The sequence below is a fragment of the Mus caroli genome, unplaced genomic scaffold (genome assembly GCF_978045245.1).
Source record: "Mus caroli unplaced genomic scaffold, Mus_caroli_1 scaffold_9, whole genome shotgun sequence".
Classification (NCBI taxonomy): Eukaryota; Metazoa; Chordata; class Mammalia; order Rodentia; family Muridae; genus Mus; species Mus caroli.
In genome coordinates, this window is record NW_028227264.1 from 4,856,894 (window position 1) to 4,870,983 (window position 14,090).

The following is a 14,090-nucleotide window of genomic DNA, read 5'->3' on the forward strand; positions in this document are numbered from 1 at the left end:
TAAGGTTGCTTAATATATAATTTTTCATTTGTCATTTTGGAAGTCATGTATTATAAAGAAAACTCATTTGTCTGGTAACAAACAGCAGCCACCATGGTCATTCTGGATCCCCACATTGGATAAATTCCATGTTTTTCTTGAGATACAGGCTGTCTTCTGTATTTCTGAGGTAAATTTTTTTGTTTAATCATTACTTCTGCAGTGTCTGGTGACCCCTGATGCATCAGCAAATCTAGGTATTTACTTAACTTTAGAGCTCTGAGAAGCCAGATTTGTGGAGTACACCTTTGATCCTAGCACTGAGAGACAGAGGCAGATACTCTCTGTGAGCTTTAGGCCAAGGTGGTCTTCATAGGAAATTGCAGGACAACCAAAGTAACATAGTGAGATCCTGTCACAAAGCTAACAATCAGTCAATCAATACAAGAGAAAAGACACTTTAACACACACAGATAAATAAGTATGTACTGAAACTTACAATTGCAGTGAGATCACATGGGAGTGAGGGGCAGTCCTCCTGATCTGAGAGCTTCTGAGGCAGCAAGGTTAGCCTGACCCTTCTGTCTGCCAGGGAACCCTGTTAATGGAGCAGATAGCTTCACCACCCAGATGGCTGTGCTGCTGACAGCCACCCTGCTGCCCAACATGACCTCTGAGCAGGGCTAACTCAAGTTCCTGATTCTTAATTTCACCTCACAAAGGTCAGTACCAGTAGGAACAATATAATTCTACAAGTTCCAATATTGTTTGGGTTCAACTCTCCCACCTTTTAAAGACTTTGTTAAGCCTCACTGATGACTGAAGTCTTCCCTCTAAAAAGTAGTGCAAGTGACTCCATATTAGGTTGTCAATGACACTACTACATAGTGATGAAGATAGGAGTCCCCACCCCCTCTCATCTTATGTATGTTTAGTGCTGCCATCAGGGTTGGATAATCTACCTGTTGGCCTGTCCCTGGAGAAGACTGATTATCCCCCTCTCTGCAGCCATTGTTGCCTGTAGCCTTCATTTCAGGTCGACGCCTTCCTTAGGGAGTTCCTCCATCCACATTGGCACGTTAACTGGTGTCATTGTGCAGGTCTTGCTTAGGCAGCCATATTGTTAGGATTTCAGGGGTGCAGCTTCCCTGTGATGTCTAGAAGACACTCTCTCCCTGGTGCTTTGGCTCTTGCAATCCTTCTGCCTCCTCTTATGTGCTACCCCTTGAGCTGTAGCTGTAGGGATGTTGTTAGAGGCTGTAGCTGTAGGGATGTTGTTAGATGCTGTAGCTGTAGGGATGTTGTTAGATGTTGTAGCTGTAGGGATGTTGTTAGATGCTGTAGCTGTAGGGATGTTGTTAGATGCTGTAGCTGTAGGGATGTTGTTAGATGCTGTAGCTGTAGGGATGTTGTTAGATGTTGTAGCTGTAGGGATGTTGTTAGAGGCTGTAGCTGTAGGAATGTTGTTAGATGCTGTAGCTGTAGGGATGTTGTTAGATGCTGTAGCTGTAGGGATGTTGTTAGAGGCTGTAGCTGTAGGGATGTTGTTAGATGCTGTAGCTGTAGGGATGTTGTTAGATGTTGTAGCTGTAGGATTGTGAGGCGCCAGCTCGGTTGGACTATTGGTTGCCTTTCTCCCTTGTCAGCTCACCTTGTACCTTCAGATACTACAGAGTCAGCCCTGGGGAGGAAGAAGACACGAAGACTTCATTCTAGTGGAAAAAGTCTGAGGTGATGATGCTGATACCATCCCAGATCTTACAGTTTCTAAGCTCAAAACATACAAATAAATAAATGAATCATCAGTGGAACTAAAATATTTAAATTATCTGTTTCCTGGAAAGCTTCATGTTTTTGTTTTTATTTCTGCTTCCTATTGAACTTATACAACTTACACGCCAGGAGGCAATTTTTAACAGACTTTTAATGGCTTGTTAGAAATCTATAGCACAATAGCAGTCTAATGGAGAATCTCTGATAATTTTGGAAAACTGATTTTCCCAGTCCTTGAGAGATAGGGGAAAAGTGTACTGCCAATATCTCAGAAGACCTAAGCTGACACTGTGTGCGTTCAGTCCTTACCACTCACTTCCCTAGCCATCCCGCCAGCAGGCTCTCCCCTTTCTGAGTCTCCATTCCTTTATTCAGAAGGCATTAATATTTTGTATTGTTTTAAATTTAATTTAATATTAATATATTATGTAATTTACAGATTGGGAAGATAGCTTAATTGGGAAAATGCAGTGCAAGAACTGGGCGGTGGTGGCGCACGCCTTTGATCCCAGCACTTGGGAGGCAGAGGCAGATGAATTTCTGAGTTCGAGGACAGCCTGGTCTACAGAGTGAGTTCCAGGACAGCCAGGACTACATAGAGAAACCCTGTCTCAAAAAACCAAAAAAAAAAAAAAAAAAAGCAGTGCAAGGACCTGAGATCCATCCCTAGCATTCATGTAAAATATTGGTTGTACTATTTTGTCTTTGTAGTCTCAGCTGGGGAGGCAAAGACAAGCAGATTCGTGGGGCACTGCTGACAAGCCAGCCTAACTGCATTGTTGAGTCCCAGGCCAGTGAGAGACATTATCTCAAAACTCAAGGTAGACAGCACCTGAGACTGACCTCTGGCCTCCACATGCATATCATGCCTTTGCACACACAAGCTCATGTCCTCCCCACCCCCCAAGTTGGTCAGGGTCTCTCTGAAGCCCTGGCAGTCCTGGAACACATTTTGTAGACCAGGATGGCCTTGAACTCACAATTCTGCCTCTCAAGTGCTGCCATTGCCTGGCCATTTACCCCATTTTCAAGTGTAGATTTTTAGGTTGCTGTAGGCCAATCTCTTGTAAGTGGTGGCTTGTGCCATTCTTTTCTCCATGCCCGAGGCCTCAAGCATGCCCTCCACTTAGAGCCCTGCTTGTCACACATATCAAAAAGCCTGTCTTTCCTGGCTTCCCTGGAGCTGCTTGAGAAACCTAACCTCATTAAAGAGGTCGTCCCTTTGCATCTCCAGGAGTGTGCTGCTTGAGTACAGATGAGCACTGGCTGAGTCACAAGCCAGTCCTAGAGTTTGCTGTTCCTGCCATTGAGATCCAGAGTTAGCCCATTTCAAAATGGACTCCTTTCTCAAAGACCTAAAACTTCTGCCTCTCTTGTAACTTCTTTCACTTTGTATTTCAAGATAGAGTCTTGGCTATCTAGTCCTGGTTAGCTTAAAATTCATAGCAGTCCTGCTGCTTCATCTGCCTAAGTGCTGAGGTTATAGGCATGAGCCACTATGCCTGGTAGATGATACTTCTTTTTCACATGTTTTCGTTTTCCCAGAATCTCTCAAAGTGGATGTTGTACACTATGTTCTAATTAATTGATTTAGTTTCTTGAGATGGGACCTCATGTATCATAGGGTGGCTTCAAACTCTCTCTGTATCTCAGGATGACATTGAACTTCTGATCCTTCAGTCAAGGTCTCTGTTCTTTGAGGTCAGTTTTTGATTTTTTGTTTTTATTTTTTTCGAGACAGGGTTTCTCTGTGTAGCCCTGGCTGTCCTGGAACTCACTCTGTAGACCAGGCTGGCCTCGAACTCAGAAATCCACCTGCCTCTGCCTCCCAAGTGCTGGAATTAAAGGCGTGCGCCACCACCACCTGGCTCTTTGAGGCTTTTATACAGTATATTTTTAGCATATTTCTCCTGTCCCGTAACTTCTCTCAGTTTTCCCCACTTTGTACCCACCCAATTTCATGTTCTTTCTTTCTCATTTCAAAAAAACCTTCCAAGTATTTTCCTGTTTATGTTGCATGGGTGTTTTGCCTACATGTATGTCCGATGAAGCATGGATATGCAGTGCCTGAGGAGGTCAGGAAAGGATGTCACATTCCCCGAGACTAGGGCTGTAGACTATTGTGAGCCACCATGTAGGCAATAGAAATTGAATCCAGGTCCTGTAGGAGAGCATCCAGTGCTCTCAACCACTGAGCCATCTCCCCAGCCCCCTAAAGAACAAGTCAGGGCTAGAGAGATGGCTCAGCAGTTTAAGAGCACCAGCTGCTCTTCCAGAGGACCTGGGCTCAATTCCTAGCACTCACATGGCGTCTTATAACTGTCTGTAATTCCAGTTTCCGGGGGACAGACACTATCTCACAGACATATATAGGCAAATCATCAATGACTGTAAAAATAAAGCTTTATTAAACATAGAAGAAGAGACCAACTAAACACATGTAGTCTTCTGGTGTTGCCCAGCTACTCCTGAGTATAGCATAAGATCTTGTGGCTGCTTCCACTTCCTTGTTATGGGGGTTTGTCTGCAAGTCAAAGTTTGTATTCTTATTTTTAGTGTCTGATGTTTTGCCTGTATGTGTGTGCACCAATGTGCCCAAGGAGGCAGGAAGAAAGCTTCAGCTCCCTGGACCTGGAGTTACTATTGTGAACTGCTTTGGGGTGCTGAGACAACACTAGTGTCTTCAGTGTCTACCGAGCCATAGTGTCTTCAGCACCCAAAGGCCTGTATTTAAATAAGACCATTTAAATTCAGTGAAAATGTCCATGATTTTTCATATGACATTACAAATGTAATTGTTTAAATTGTTAAGTTTTATTTTAAAGTTAAACAGAAAGTGGGATCTATAGGGCTTTTTAAAAGTCACTTTTCCATGCCAGGTGGTGGTAGCACATGCCTTTAATCCTAGCACTTGGGAGGCAAAGGCAGGCGGATCTCTGTGAATTCCAGGACAGCCAAGGCTACACAGAGAAATCCTGTCCCAACAAAATAAAACAGGGAAGGAAGGAAGGAAGGAAGGAAGGAAGGAAGGAAGAAAAGAAAAGAAAAGAAAAGAAAAGAAAAGAAAAGAAAAGAAAAGAAAAGAAAAGAAAAAGAGAAAATCTCTCCATGGTGCCTTTCTAAGCTTAGAAAAACCATTTTTGCCTGTGTCCTGTCGTCTCTGCTGGAAGTCAGGCAGTTCTGACTCCGTGCTTGAGAAGAATCCATCAGAAATAATTATTTGTCCTTGGTGTGAAAACATGCAAAATGAAATTTAAAGTCTCGCCGGCGATGTTGACGCACGCCTTTAATCCCAGCACTTGGGAGGCAGAGGCAGGCGGATCTCTGAGTTGGAGGCCAGCCTGGTCTACAGAGTGAGTTCCAGGACAGCCAGGACTATACAGAGAAACCCAGTCTCGAAAAAAACAAAACAAAACAAAACAAAACAAAACAAAAATTAAAGTCTGTGATGTGCTTAGAATACATCAATAGAGAACACATCAATGTAGGTTTACTCTTCTATAATGGTCTACTTAGAAACAATAAAGTGTGCTTTATACATAAAAATGTAAAAAAAAAATCTATGTAAAAAGTGGCCATCTAACTAGAATTTTTCTATTAGACAGGCTCTGTAATGTAAGGGAGTAGTTTCAACCAAGCTTTTCGTAGAACTTGTGAAACTATCTACTGATAACTCTAAATGTCCTACCACAGTTGTTCCTACCATTAATAGGGTACAGGGTAACCCTGTATTTACCCCCCCCCCCCCACACACACACGTTTTTGAGAGAGCCAGTTTAATTATATAATGGGAAAAAATGACATCTATGTTTTCATTAGAAGTGATATTTCAAAGCTGTTTGCTTGACTGCTCTGCTAAAACTTCAGCAGAATACATGGGCCCAAGGTCACCTTTAGCTACATAGCACATTGAGGACAACTGGGATTCATGAGTCCCTGTGTCCATAAAAGCAAAGGTAGGACAACAAGATTGTTGAGTGGTGCTTGCCACCAAGCTTGTTGACCTCAGTTTGCTCTCTGGGACCCACATGGCAGAAAGAGACTGAACCTGCCCATGGTCCTTTCACATGGCTCTGTGGCTCTCCTACACCAATTCATAGAAACATTCACACAAATAAACATCATTTTAAAAATGTTAAGGGAGATGCCATCTCTTCTTCTCCTCCATTGGGCTAAAGCAAAAGGTGCAGTATGGCAGCCAGACTCTTAAGCTGTTTCCCAGTTTCCTTAAGCAATTTCTTTGTATCTTCTGTGTCTGTATGAGTGCCTGTGTGTATGTCTGTGCGCCATGTGTATGCTGGTTCCCAAAGGCCAGTAGAGGGTGTGGAATTCCCTGGAACTGCACTTACAGAAAACAGTGAGTTGCTCTTTTGGGTGGCTGGGAACTAAACTCATGTTCTTTACAAGAGAACTACAGAACCATCTTTCCAGGTCCACATTTCCCAGTTTCTAATCTATAAATTGTTTATTTCTGCAATACTGTGCCTTAAGCACCAGGCAAGCACTCTATCGCTAGGTTGTATCCTCAGCTTTGGATTATTTTTAAATAGGAAAGCTCAAAATCCTAAAATCTCTTATTGCTTGGTTTCTTCCTTTAGGCTCGGTTTTACTCCCCAGCTACCATATTTATTGATGAGATAGATTCCATTTGCAGCCGCCGAGGAACTTCTGAAGAGCATGAAGCCAGTCGAAGGATGAAAGCTGAGCTGCTCGTTCAAATGGACGGTACATGCATGCCTGTGCATAGATGAGCTTGGGACGGAGTTGGCTCTGTTGTAGTGCTAGCCCAGAGCATGCAGTCTGTATTCACAACTGTAGGTAGATCAGAGGGGAAGGCACTTAGGACTTAGAGATTAGTAGCTGTAAGTGGGTATTCTGGTGTTCTTGGAGGGCGACACGTCAGAAGTAATGGCATTCACACACCCTCTTGGTATATGTATTGGTCCCTTATTTTTAGCCACAGAATTCAAGTAAAAATGCAAACAGATTAACCTTAGAGGCTATGTATGTACTTGGAATGCTTCTTAAAATATATTCACACTTTATGAATGTTTTGTTTTCATTTATGTATGTGTATCTTAGTCATCCCTGGTGTCAGAGGTCAGAAGAGGGTGTCAGCCCCCAGAACTGGAGTACGGTTGAGCCACCATATGGTGCTGGGATTGAACTGAAGGCCTCTGGAAGAGCAGCCAATGCTCTCACCCACTGCAGTGTCTCTCCAGCCTCATAGTTTGGTTTTGGTTTGGTTTTGTTTGTTTTGAGACAGGCTCTCTACACGGTCTTGACTGTCTTGAGACTCTGTAGACCATTGTGGCCTCAAACGCACAGAGATCTGCCTACCTCTGCCTCCCAAGTGCTGAGATTTAAGTCATGCACCACCACACCCAAGGACTTTTTTTTTTTTTTTAAGAATTTGGCAAGTATTTGAGCTGATCTGGTGTTATCATAAGATCCATTGTCAAATTTTTGTGTGCTGTAAAACCTCATTTTCCTTGGGCCACATACTCACATGAGCCTTCGGGAGGCTGGAAAAGTGCACTGCCTTGCATCGCCGTGCGTGGGTGTCATAGGCTGTGAGGAACTGAGCTTTATTTCATGAATCCCATGCAGGAACTTTTATTCTTTCTGCCCTTTTAGGTGTTGGAGGTGCCTCAGAGAACGATGACCCTTCCAAAATGGTTATGGTTCTGGCGGCTACTAATTTCCCATGGGACATAGATGAGGCTTTAAGGCGTCGTCTGGAGAAAAGAATCTATATTCCATTACCATCAGGTAGTATGACTCTTTCTGGGGGTTCCAGCTTCCAAGTAGGTTTTTATAATTTAGAATTTGATGCTCACCTTCCTTGAAGAGGCAGATACATACTCTTATGTAGCTGTTCGGCGACCCTGGAAGCCTTGGTCCATCATAAGTGTGCTTGCTCCAAGACTTGGAAAACAGTTCTTGGTACTCCGTGGGCCTGAAGTGCACATGGCTCCTTATGCCTGTAAATCAGCTCTCTTTGGCTGAAGCAGGAGGATTCAAGGACAGCCTAAGCTACATTGTGAGATCATCTTTAAAACTATATCAGAAAGTAAGCTTGAGCAAGATAAACAGTATTCTGTTCCCATTGAACGCATACATTTTCAAATGTGTTTCTCCCATTAGCAAAAGGCAGGGAAGAACTGTTGAGAATAAGTCTGCGAGAGCTGGAATTGGCTGATGATGTTAACCTTGCGAGCATAGCAGAAAACATGGAAGGCTACTCGGGTGCAGACATTACCAATGTATGCAGGTGTGTATTCCTCTCACATTTTGTAAGCATAAACTTCATTTGTAAGTGTTTATATTATATTAAGGCAAATGGCCTACATTAGCCAAGGGCTATAGCTCATTTGTGGAATAATTGCCTAGCATGTGAAGCCGTGAGTTTAATCCCAAGCACTGTAAAAAATGAAGAGCCCCACTTTACACTACAGTATGTTTATGGTTGCAAGGTAGCTTGAAGTGTTGGTAAGATATTTGCATATGATGATCCACAGTTCCTTTGAAAGCTACAAGTGCAAGTATTGCTTCTCTGCAGTGTTAGGTGGGAATCCACTGAAGTGTGCTTAATGTACTCATGGGATGCTCAGCAAAGCATAGTCCTAACCTAAGTCTCCGGGGCTTGACTGCCCATGCTTCTTCATTTCTAAGTGAGCCAGAGATATTATATACAGATGAAGTTATTGTCCCTATGCATACATAGTGACTGCAGTTAAGGATGAAATTGGTCAAAGAATGGGGCAAGTGACTCAGGTAGAATACTTGTTTAACATGCATGAAGCAGTTGGCTGTACGTAGTCCTCAGTATCTCATGACATGTGGTGGTGAACACAGAGGCAGGGCAATCAGCAATGTAAGTCATCCCCGGAACACTGACAATTCAAGGTCAGTCTGGGCTACATGAAACTCTTCCTTAAAGATTTGGATAGCCCTGGCTATTGTGGAACTTACTTTGTAGACCAGGATGGCCTCTAATTCACAGATCTGCCTACCTCTGCATCCCAGGTGTGTGCTGCACTGCCCGGCTTATAAAAGACATTCTTGATGGAAAGTTCCTGTAATAGAGGGAAGAGGGAAACCCTGCTTGCCCTGATTTTCTTTCTTTTGGAGAAAATGTTTAATTTTTGTAGCTAACATTCCTTTCTCTTTCCATGCTGAATACCTATTCTTTTCTGAGCAGATAAGGAGATGCAATTGCAAGTTTCTCCTTTTTTTTCTTTTTAATATAAATGTCTGAGTACTCTGCTGCATGTACACCTGCACACCAGCAGAGGGCATCAGATCCCTTTATAGATGGTTGTGAGCCACCATGTGGTTGCTGGGATTTGAACTCAGGACCTCTGGAAGCGCAGCCAGTGCTCTTAACTGCTGAGCCATCTCTCCAGCCCTAATACAGTTTTCTTTATTGTACCTTTTTACTTAAGTCTTGGACTGTACAGTCAGCATTTATACTGAACTGAATGAAATTATATTTATTTCATTGTGGAAGATGCATTGCTAAAAAGCAACTAAAAGCAGCTCTAATTTTCCAGTATAGGATTCAATCTATGCATATAATGTATATAAGATCTTAGAGAATTAACAGGTTTTTTGTTGTTGTTGTTTTGGTTAGGGTTTTGTTTGTTTGTTTTTGTTTTGAAGTAACACTTTGGGCTTTTTAAAAAACTTAATGCCTAGGGACGCATCCTTGATGGCCATGAGACGGCGTATTGAGGGTCTAACCCCAGAAGAAATCCGGAACCTTTCAAGAGAAGCAATGCATATGCCTACCACTATGGAGGATTTTGAAATGGCTTTAAAGAAGATTTCTAAATCAGTGTCAGCTGCAGATATTGAAAGATACGAGAAATGGATAGTTGAGTTTGGATCATGCTAGCTATGTTCTCACATGTAAGCTGTGAGGAATCTGCCTTAAGTCTTTGAAAAATAATTAAATGTAGAATTTCAGTGCACGGAGTGCTATATTTTTGTAAACTTTCATAATGGTGTGATTTGAAAATTCTTTCTGGTTCTGAATAAAGACTATTTTTAAGCTGCTCTTTGTTTCCATTTAGCACTGCTTGACTTCTGCTAAGTACAGCACCTCTCGACACTGCTTGTTGCTGCTGTTCTATGGTAATAACAGAAAACTAGTGAATGCTCACACATGCAGCTTGTTAAAGCATAGCCAGACTTAGTGTATCTTCCTTCTCATCTGCTATCATGGTAGCTTTTCTTTCTCTCGGAGTAAGGCAGGACTCTTGGGGCTAGAGAGATTGGCTCAATGGTTTGAAGAGTACCTAATGTTCTGTTCAGCTTCAGGGGATACGGTGCCTCTGAGGTCCTTAGACACCTACACACACATACGTGCTCTCTCTCTTAAAAATCTTAAGGAAAAACATTAGGACTCTTCACCTTAAAGTTCATTTAAAAGAGGTATGGCAAAAATACAGTATTTTCTGAATAACTTGATTGTTTGAGAGAAGATCCACTGCTTCTTCTCCCATGTGCACTAGTGGTTGTGTCACTACTCCTGGCTTAAATGACTTTATTCTGCCTTTGAAAAAGGCTGTGTACACGCATATGGTCACTTGATCTTTGACAAAGGAACTAAAACCATCTAGTGGAAAAACGACAGCATTTTTAACAAATGGTGCTGGTTCAACTGGTGATCAGCATATACAAAAATGCTCCTTGTACAAAGCTCAAGTCCAAGCATTAAGGATTAAGGAACTCCACATAAAACCAGAGACACTGAAACTTATAGAGGAGAAAGTGGGGAAAAGGCCTCAAACACATGGACATGGGGAAAAAATCCTGAACAGAACACCAATGGCTTATACTGTAAGATCAAGAATCAACAAATGGGACCTCATAAAATTGCAAAGCTTCTGTAAGGCAAAGGACACTGTCAGTAGAATAAAAAGGCAACCAACAGATTGGGAAAAGATTTTTACCAATCCTACATCAATATATACAAAGAACTCAAGAGGTTAGACTCCAGAGAACCAAATAACCCTATTATAAATGGGGCTCAGAGCTAAACAAAGAATTCTCAACTGAGAAATACAACTAGCTGAGAAGCACCTAAAGAAATGCTCAACATCCTTAGTCATCAGGGAAATGCAAATCAAAACAACCCTGAGATTCCACCTCACGCCAGTCAGAATGGCTAAGATCAAAAATTCAGGTGACAGCAGATGCTGGCGAGGATGTGGAGAAAGAGGAACACTCCTCCATTGTTGGTGGGATTGCAAGCTTGTACAACCACTCTGGAAATCAGTCTGGCGGTTCCTCAGAAAATTGGACATAGTACTACCGGAGGATCCAGCAATACCTCTCCTGGGCATATACCCAGAAGATGTCCCAACATGTAATAAGGTCACATGCTCCATTATGTTCATAGCGGCCTTATTTATAATACCAGGAGCTGGAAAGAACCCAGATGCCCCTCAACAGAGGAATGATTACAGAAAATGTGGTACATTTACACAATGGAGTACTACTCAGCTATTAAAAATGATGAATTCATGAAATTCTTAGGTAAATGGATGGAACTAGAAAATATCATCCTGAGTGAGGTAACCCAATTGCAAAAGAACGCACGTGGTATGCACTCACTGATAAGTAGATATTAGCCCAAAAGCTCCAAATAACCAGGATACATTTCACAGACTACATGACGCTCAATAAGAAAGAAGACCAAAGTGTGGGTGCATTGGTCCTTCTTAGAAGGAGAACAAAATACAGGAGCAAATATGGAGATAAACTGTAGAGCAGAGACTGAAGGAAAGGCCATCCAAAGACTGTCCCACCTAGAGATTCATCCCATATACAGTTACCAAACTCAGACACTATTGTGGATGCCAAAAAGTGTATACTGAAAAGAGCTGTCTCCTGAGAGGCCCTGACAGAGCCTTACAAATAGAGTTGGATGTTTGCAGACAACCACTATACTATGTGCGGGTCATCTAACAAAGGAGTTAGAGAAAGGACTAAAGGAGTTGAAGGGGTTTGCAACCCCATAGGAAGAACAAGATCAACCAAACAGACTCCCCAGAGCTCCCAGGGACTAAGCCATCAACAAAGGAATACACATGGCTCCAGCTGCATATATAGCAGAGGATGGCCTTGTCAGCCATCAATGGAAGGAGAGGTTCTTGGCCCTGTGAAGGCTCAATAGATGCCCCAGTGTAGGGGAATTGAAGGTGAGGAGGTGGAAGTGGGTGGGTGGAGGAACACCCTCATAGAAGCAGGGGAAGGGAAGATGTGATAGGGTGTTTATAGGAGGGAGGGAAACCCATAAAGGGGGTAACATTTGAAATGTAAAGAAAAAGGCTGTGTAGTGCAGGACGTGTCCCTACCGTACACTTAGGCTGTGTATCATTGTCTAGGCAGACTCATCAACCCATTTACTCACAATCACAGTAAGCATAAAACTGAGACAGACAAGTAATGGCACAAAGAAAAGCTAGTGAGTGTAGTGAAAGTTATCGTCCTGGGGTAGGAGGTGCTTGCCATGGCAGCATGAGGCTCTGAATCAGGTCTCCAGCACCCAAATTAAAAAAAAAAAAAAAAAAAAGGCTGGGCTTGGTTGTAGGTACTTGCAGTCCTCCCTGTGGAAAGTGGAGATGGGCAGATCCCTGGGGCTTTCTGGCTAGCCACCCTGGCCCACGGGAAGAGCCTAGTCCATTGGGAGACCTTATCTCAAAAAAGGCACCTCAAGGAACACCACTAGTGGCTGATGTCTGGCCTACACACACACACACACAGGTAAACCTTTGGGTTCCATTTCCACTGAGAAGAAAGTAATGTATTTGGGGTTGGAGATTTGTGATTAAGAGAACTTGCTGCCCTTGCAAAGAATGAGTTTGATTCTCAGCACCCAAGTGAGGAAGCTCCTGTTCCAAGGGATCCCATGCTCTCTACTGGCCCTGGTGGGCACCCATGCACACACACATTGTGGGGAGGAGGCAGCAGAAGAGAACACACACTCAGGGAAATTCTGTACAGTGCTGTGGTCACACGTCTTACTGGGAGCGAAGGAACCATAGTAAATCTCACTAGGATCTGCGAGTGTGTGTTAATGTATAACGTAAGTCGCCGTTGTCGCTTGGAACTGGAACTGGTACTTTTTCTAACAATTCACAGAATCAGCAAAGACAAATGGATGCTAGTGGGTACCAGTGAAGCCAGACAGTGGTGGCGCACACCTTTAATGCCAGCACTTGGGAAGCAGAGACGGGCTGTTCTCTGAGTTCTAGACTAGCTTGCCTTATAGATTGAGTTCCAGGACAGTCAGGCTACATGGAGAAACCCTGTCTTGAAAACAACAACAACAACAAAACAATACATCTGTGGCTAGGGGTATGTCACATTGAGAGTTCTTACATAGTGTTCCCTGCCTGTAATCCCAGCGTGCAGGAGAATCTAGGATCAAGGTCATGTTGAGTCTAAGACCAGCCTGGACTATACACAATAATCAAAACCCAACAAGATTCAACTTCACTGTCACACTTGTCATCCTTCCTGCCTAGCAGGCCTAGGCCGTAACTCAGTGCAGTGCTTTCCTGGGTCTGTAGCTCAGCAGTGCAGTGCTTTCTGGGCCTGTGGCTCTGTAGTGCAGTGCATTCCTGGCATTCATGGGTTCAATTCCCTGCTATTGGTAGAAAAGGTAAAATAAGAGCAAGTACTTTCTTGTTTCTTGGGCCATGTTTTTACAATGGGTTACCACCAAAACTCTTACAATGAAACAATAAGAAGTACCACATGGAATACACTGTGTACCAGATAACACTGTTGAAATGGGCAATTCTGAGTGACAGAGAAGAAACGGGATGAAACATGCTTGTACCTGTACTGTGCTCAAACTGGAGGACTGAGGCCATAGCCTTTATCCCTTGATGTTAACTTCTTTGAAAGAGCTGAGCCTCAGTTCAGCCATGGGAATGATAGGACCTATATACCACACCACGTACAGGTGCTCCTCAGATAAATAAACTTTAACCCAAACAGCCACACTTTTATCTGGAAATGTAATTTTTTGGTGAGGTTTCTATGGCCCATTTGCTCCTGCAGGGTGTTTATATACCTGCTCTAGCCCTTTTCAGTTCCTAAAGACACAGAGACCTAGTATTTTAATTAAGCCTAAGCTGGGCAGGTTCTGAGTCCTATTACTTGCCATCCGGTCTTGCCCTGATTCACTCTGGTCCACTTGTCTCCTCATGTCTGCTCTCTCATCCTGACCTCATATTGAATCCTCCTGGTCTCTCCACACCACCTCCCAGTTCTCTACTCTCTTCCACTTTGGTCTCTCTGGGACACCCCCTGTCCCC

The 14,090-nt window shown here is 43.1% G+C and overlaps 1 protein-coding gene across 1 annotated transcript in view; it reads left to right on the forward strand.

Moving 5' to 3' along the window:
- Katna1 (katanin catalytic subunit A1) overlaps positions 1 to 9,812 on the forward strand; it is a 46,207-nt gene extending 36,395 nt beyond the window's left edge. The window contains exons 8-11 of the mRNA XM_021174288.2: positions 6,351 to 6,477; positions 7,390 to 7,524; positions 7,900 to 8,026; positions 9,454 to 9,812. Of these exons, the coding sequence (XP_021029947.2) occupies positions 6,351 to 6,477; positions 7,390 to 7,524; positions 7,900 to 8,026; positions 9,454 to 9,652 (588 nt within the window). The 3' untranslated portion in view covers positions 9,653 to 9,812. The remainder of the gene's footprint in view (positions 1 to 6,350; positions 6,478 to 7,389; positions 7,525 to 7,899; positions 8,027 to 9,453) is intronic.
- The last annotated feature ends 4,278 nt before the right edge of the window (positions 9,813 to 14,090 follow it).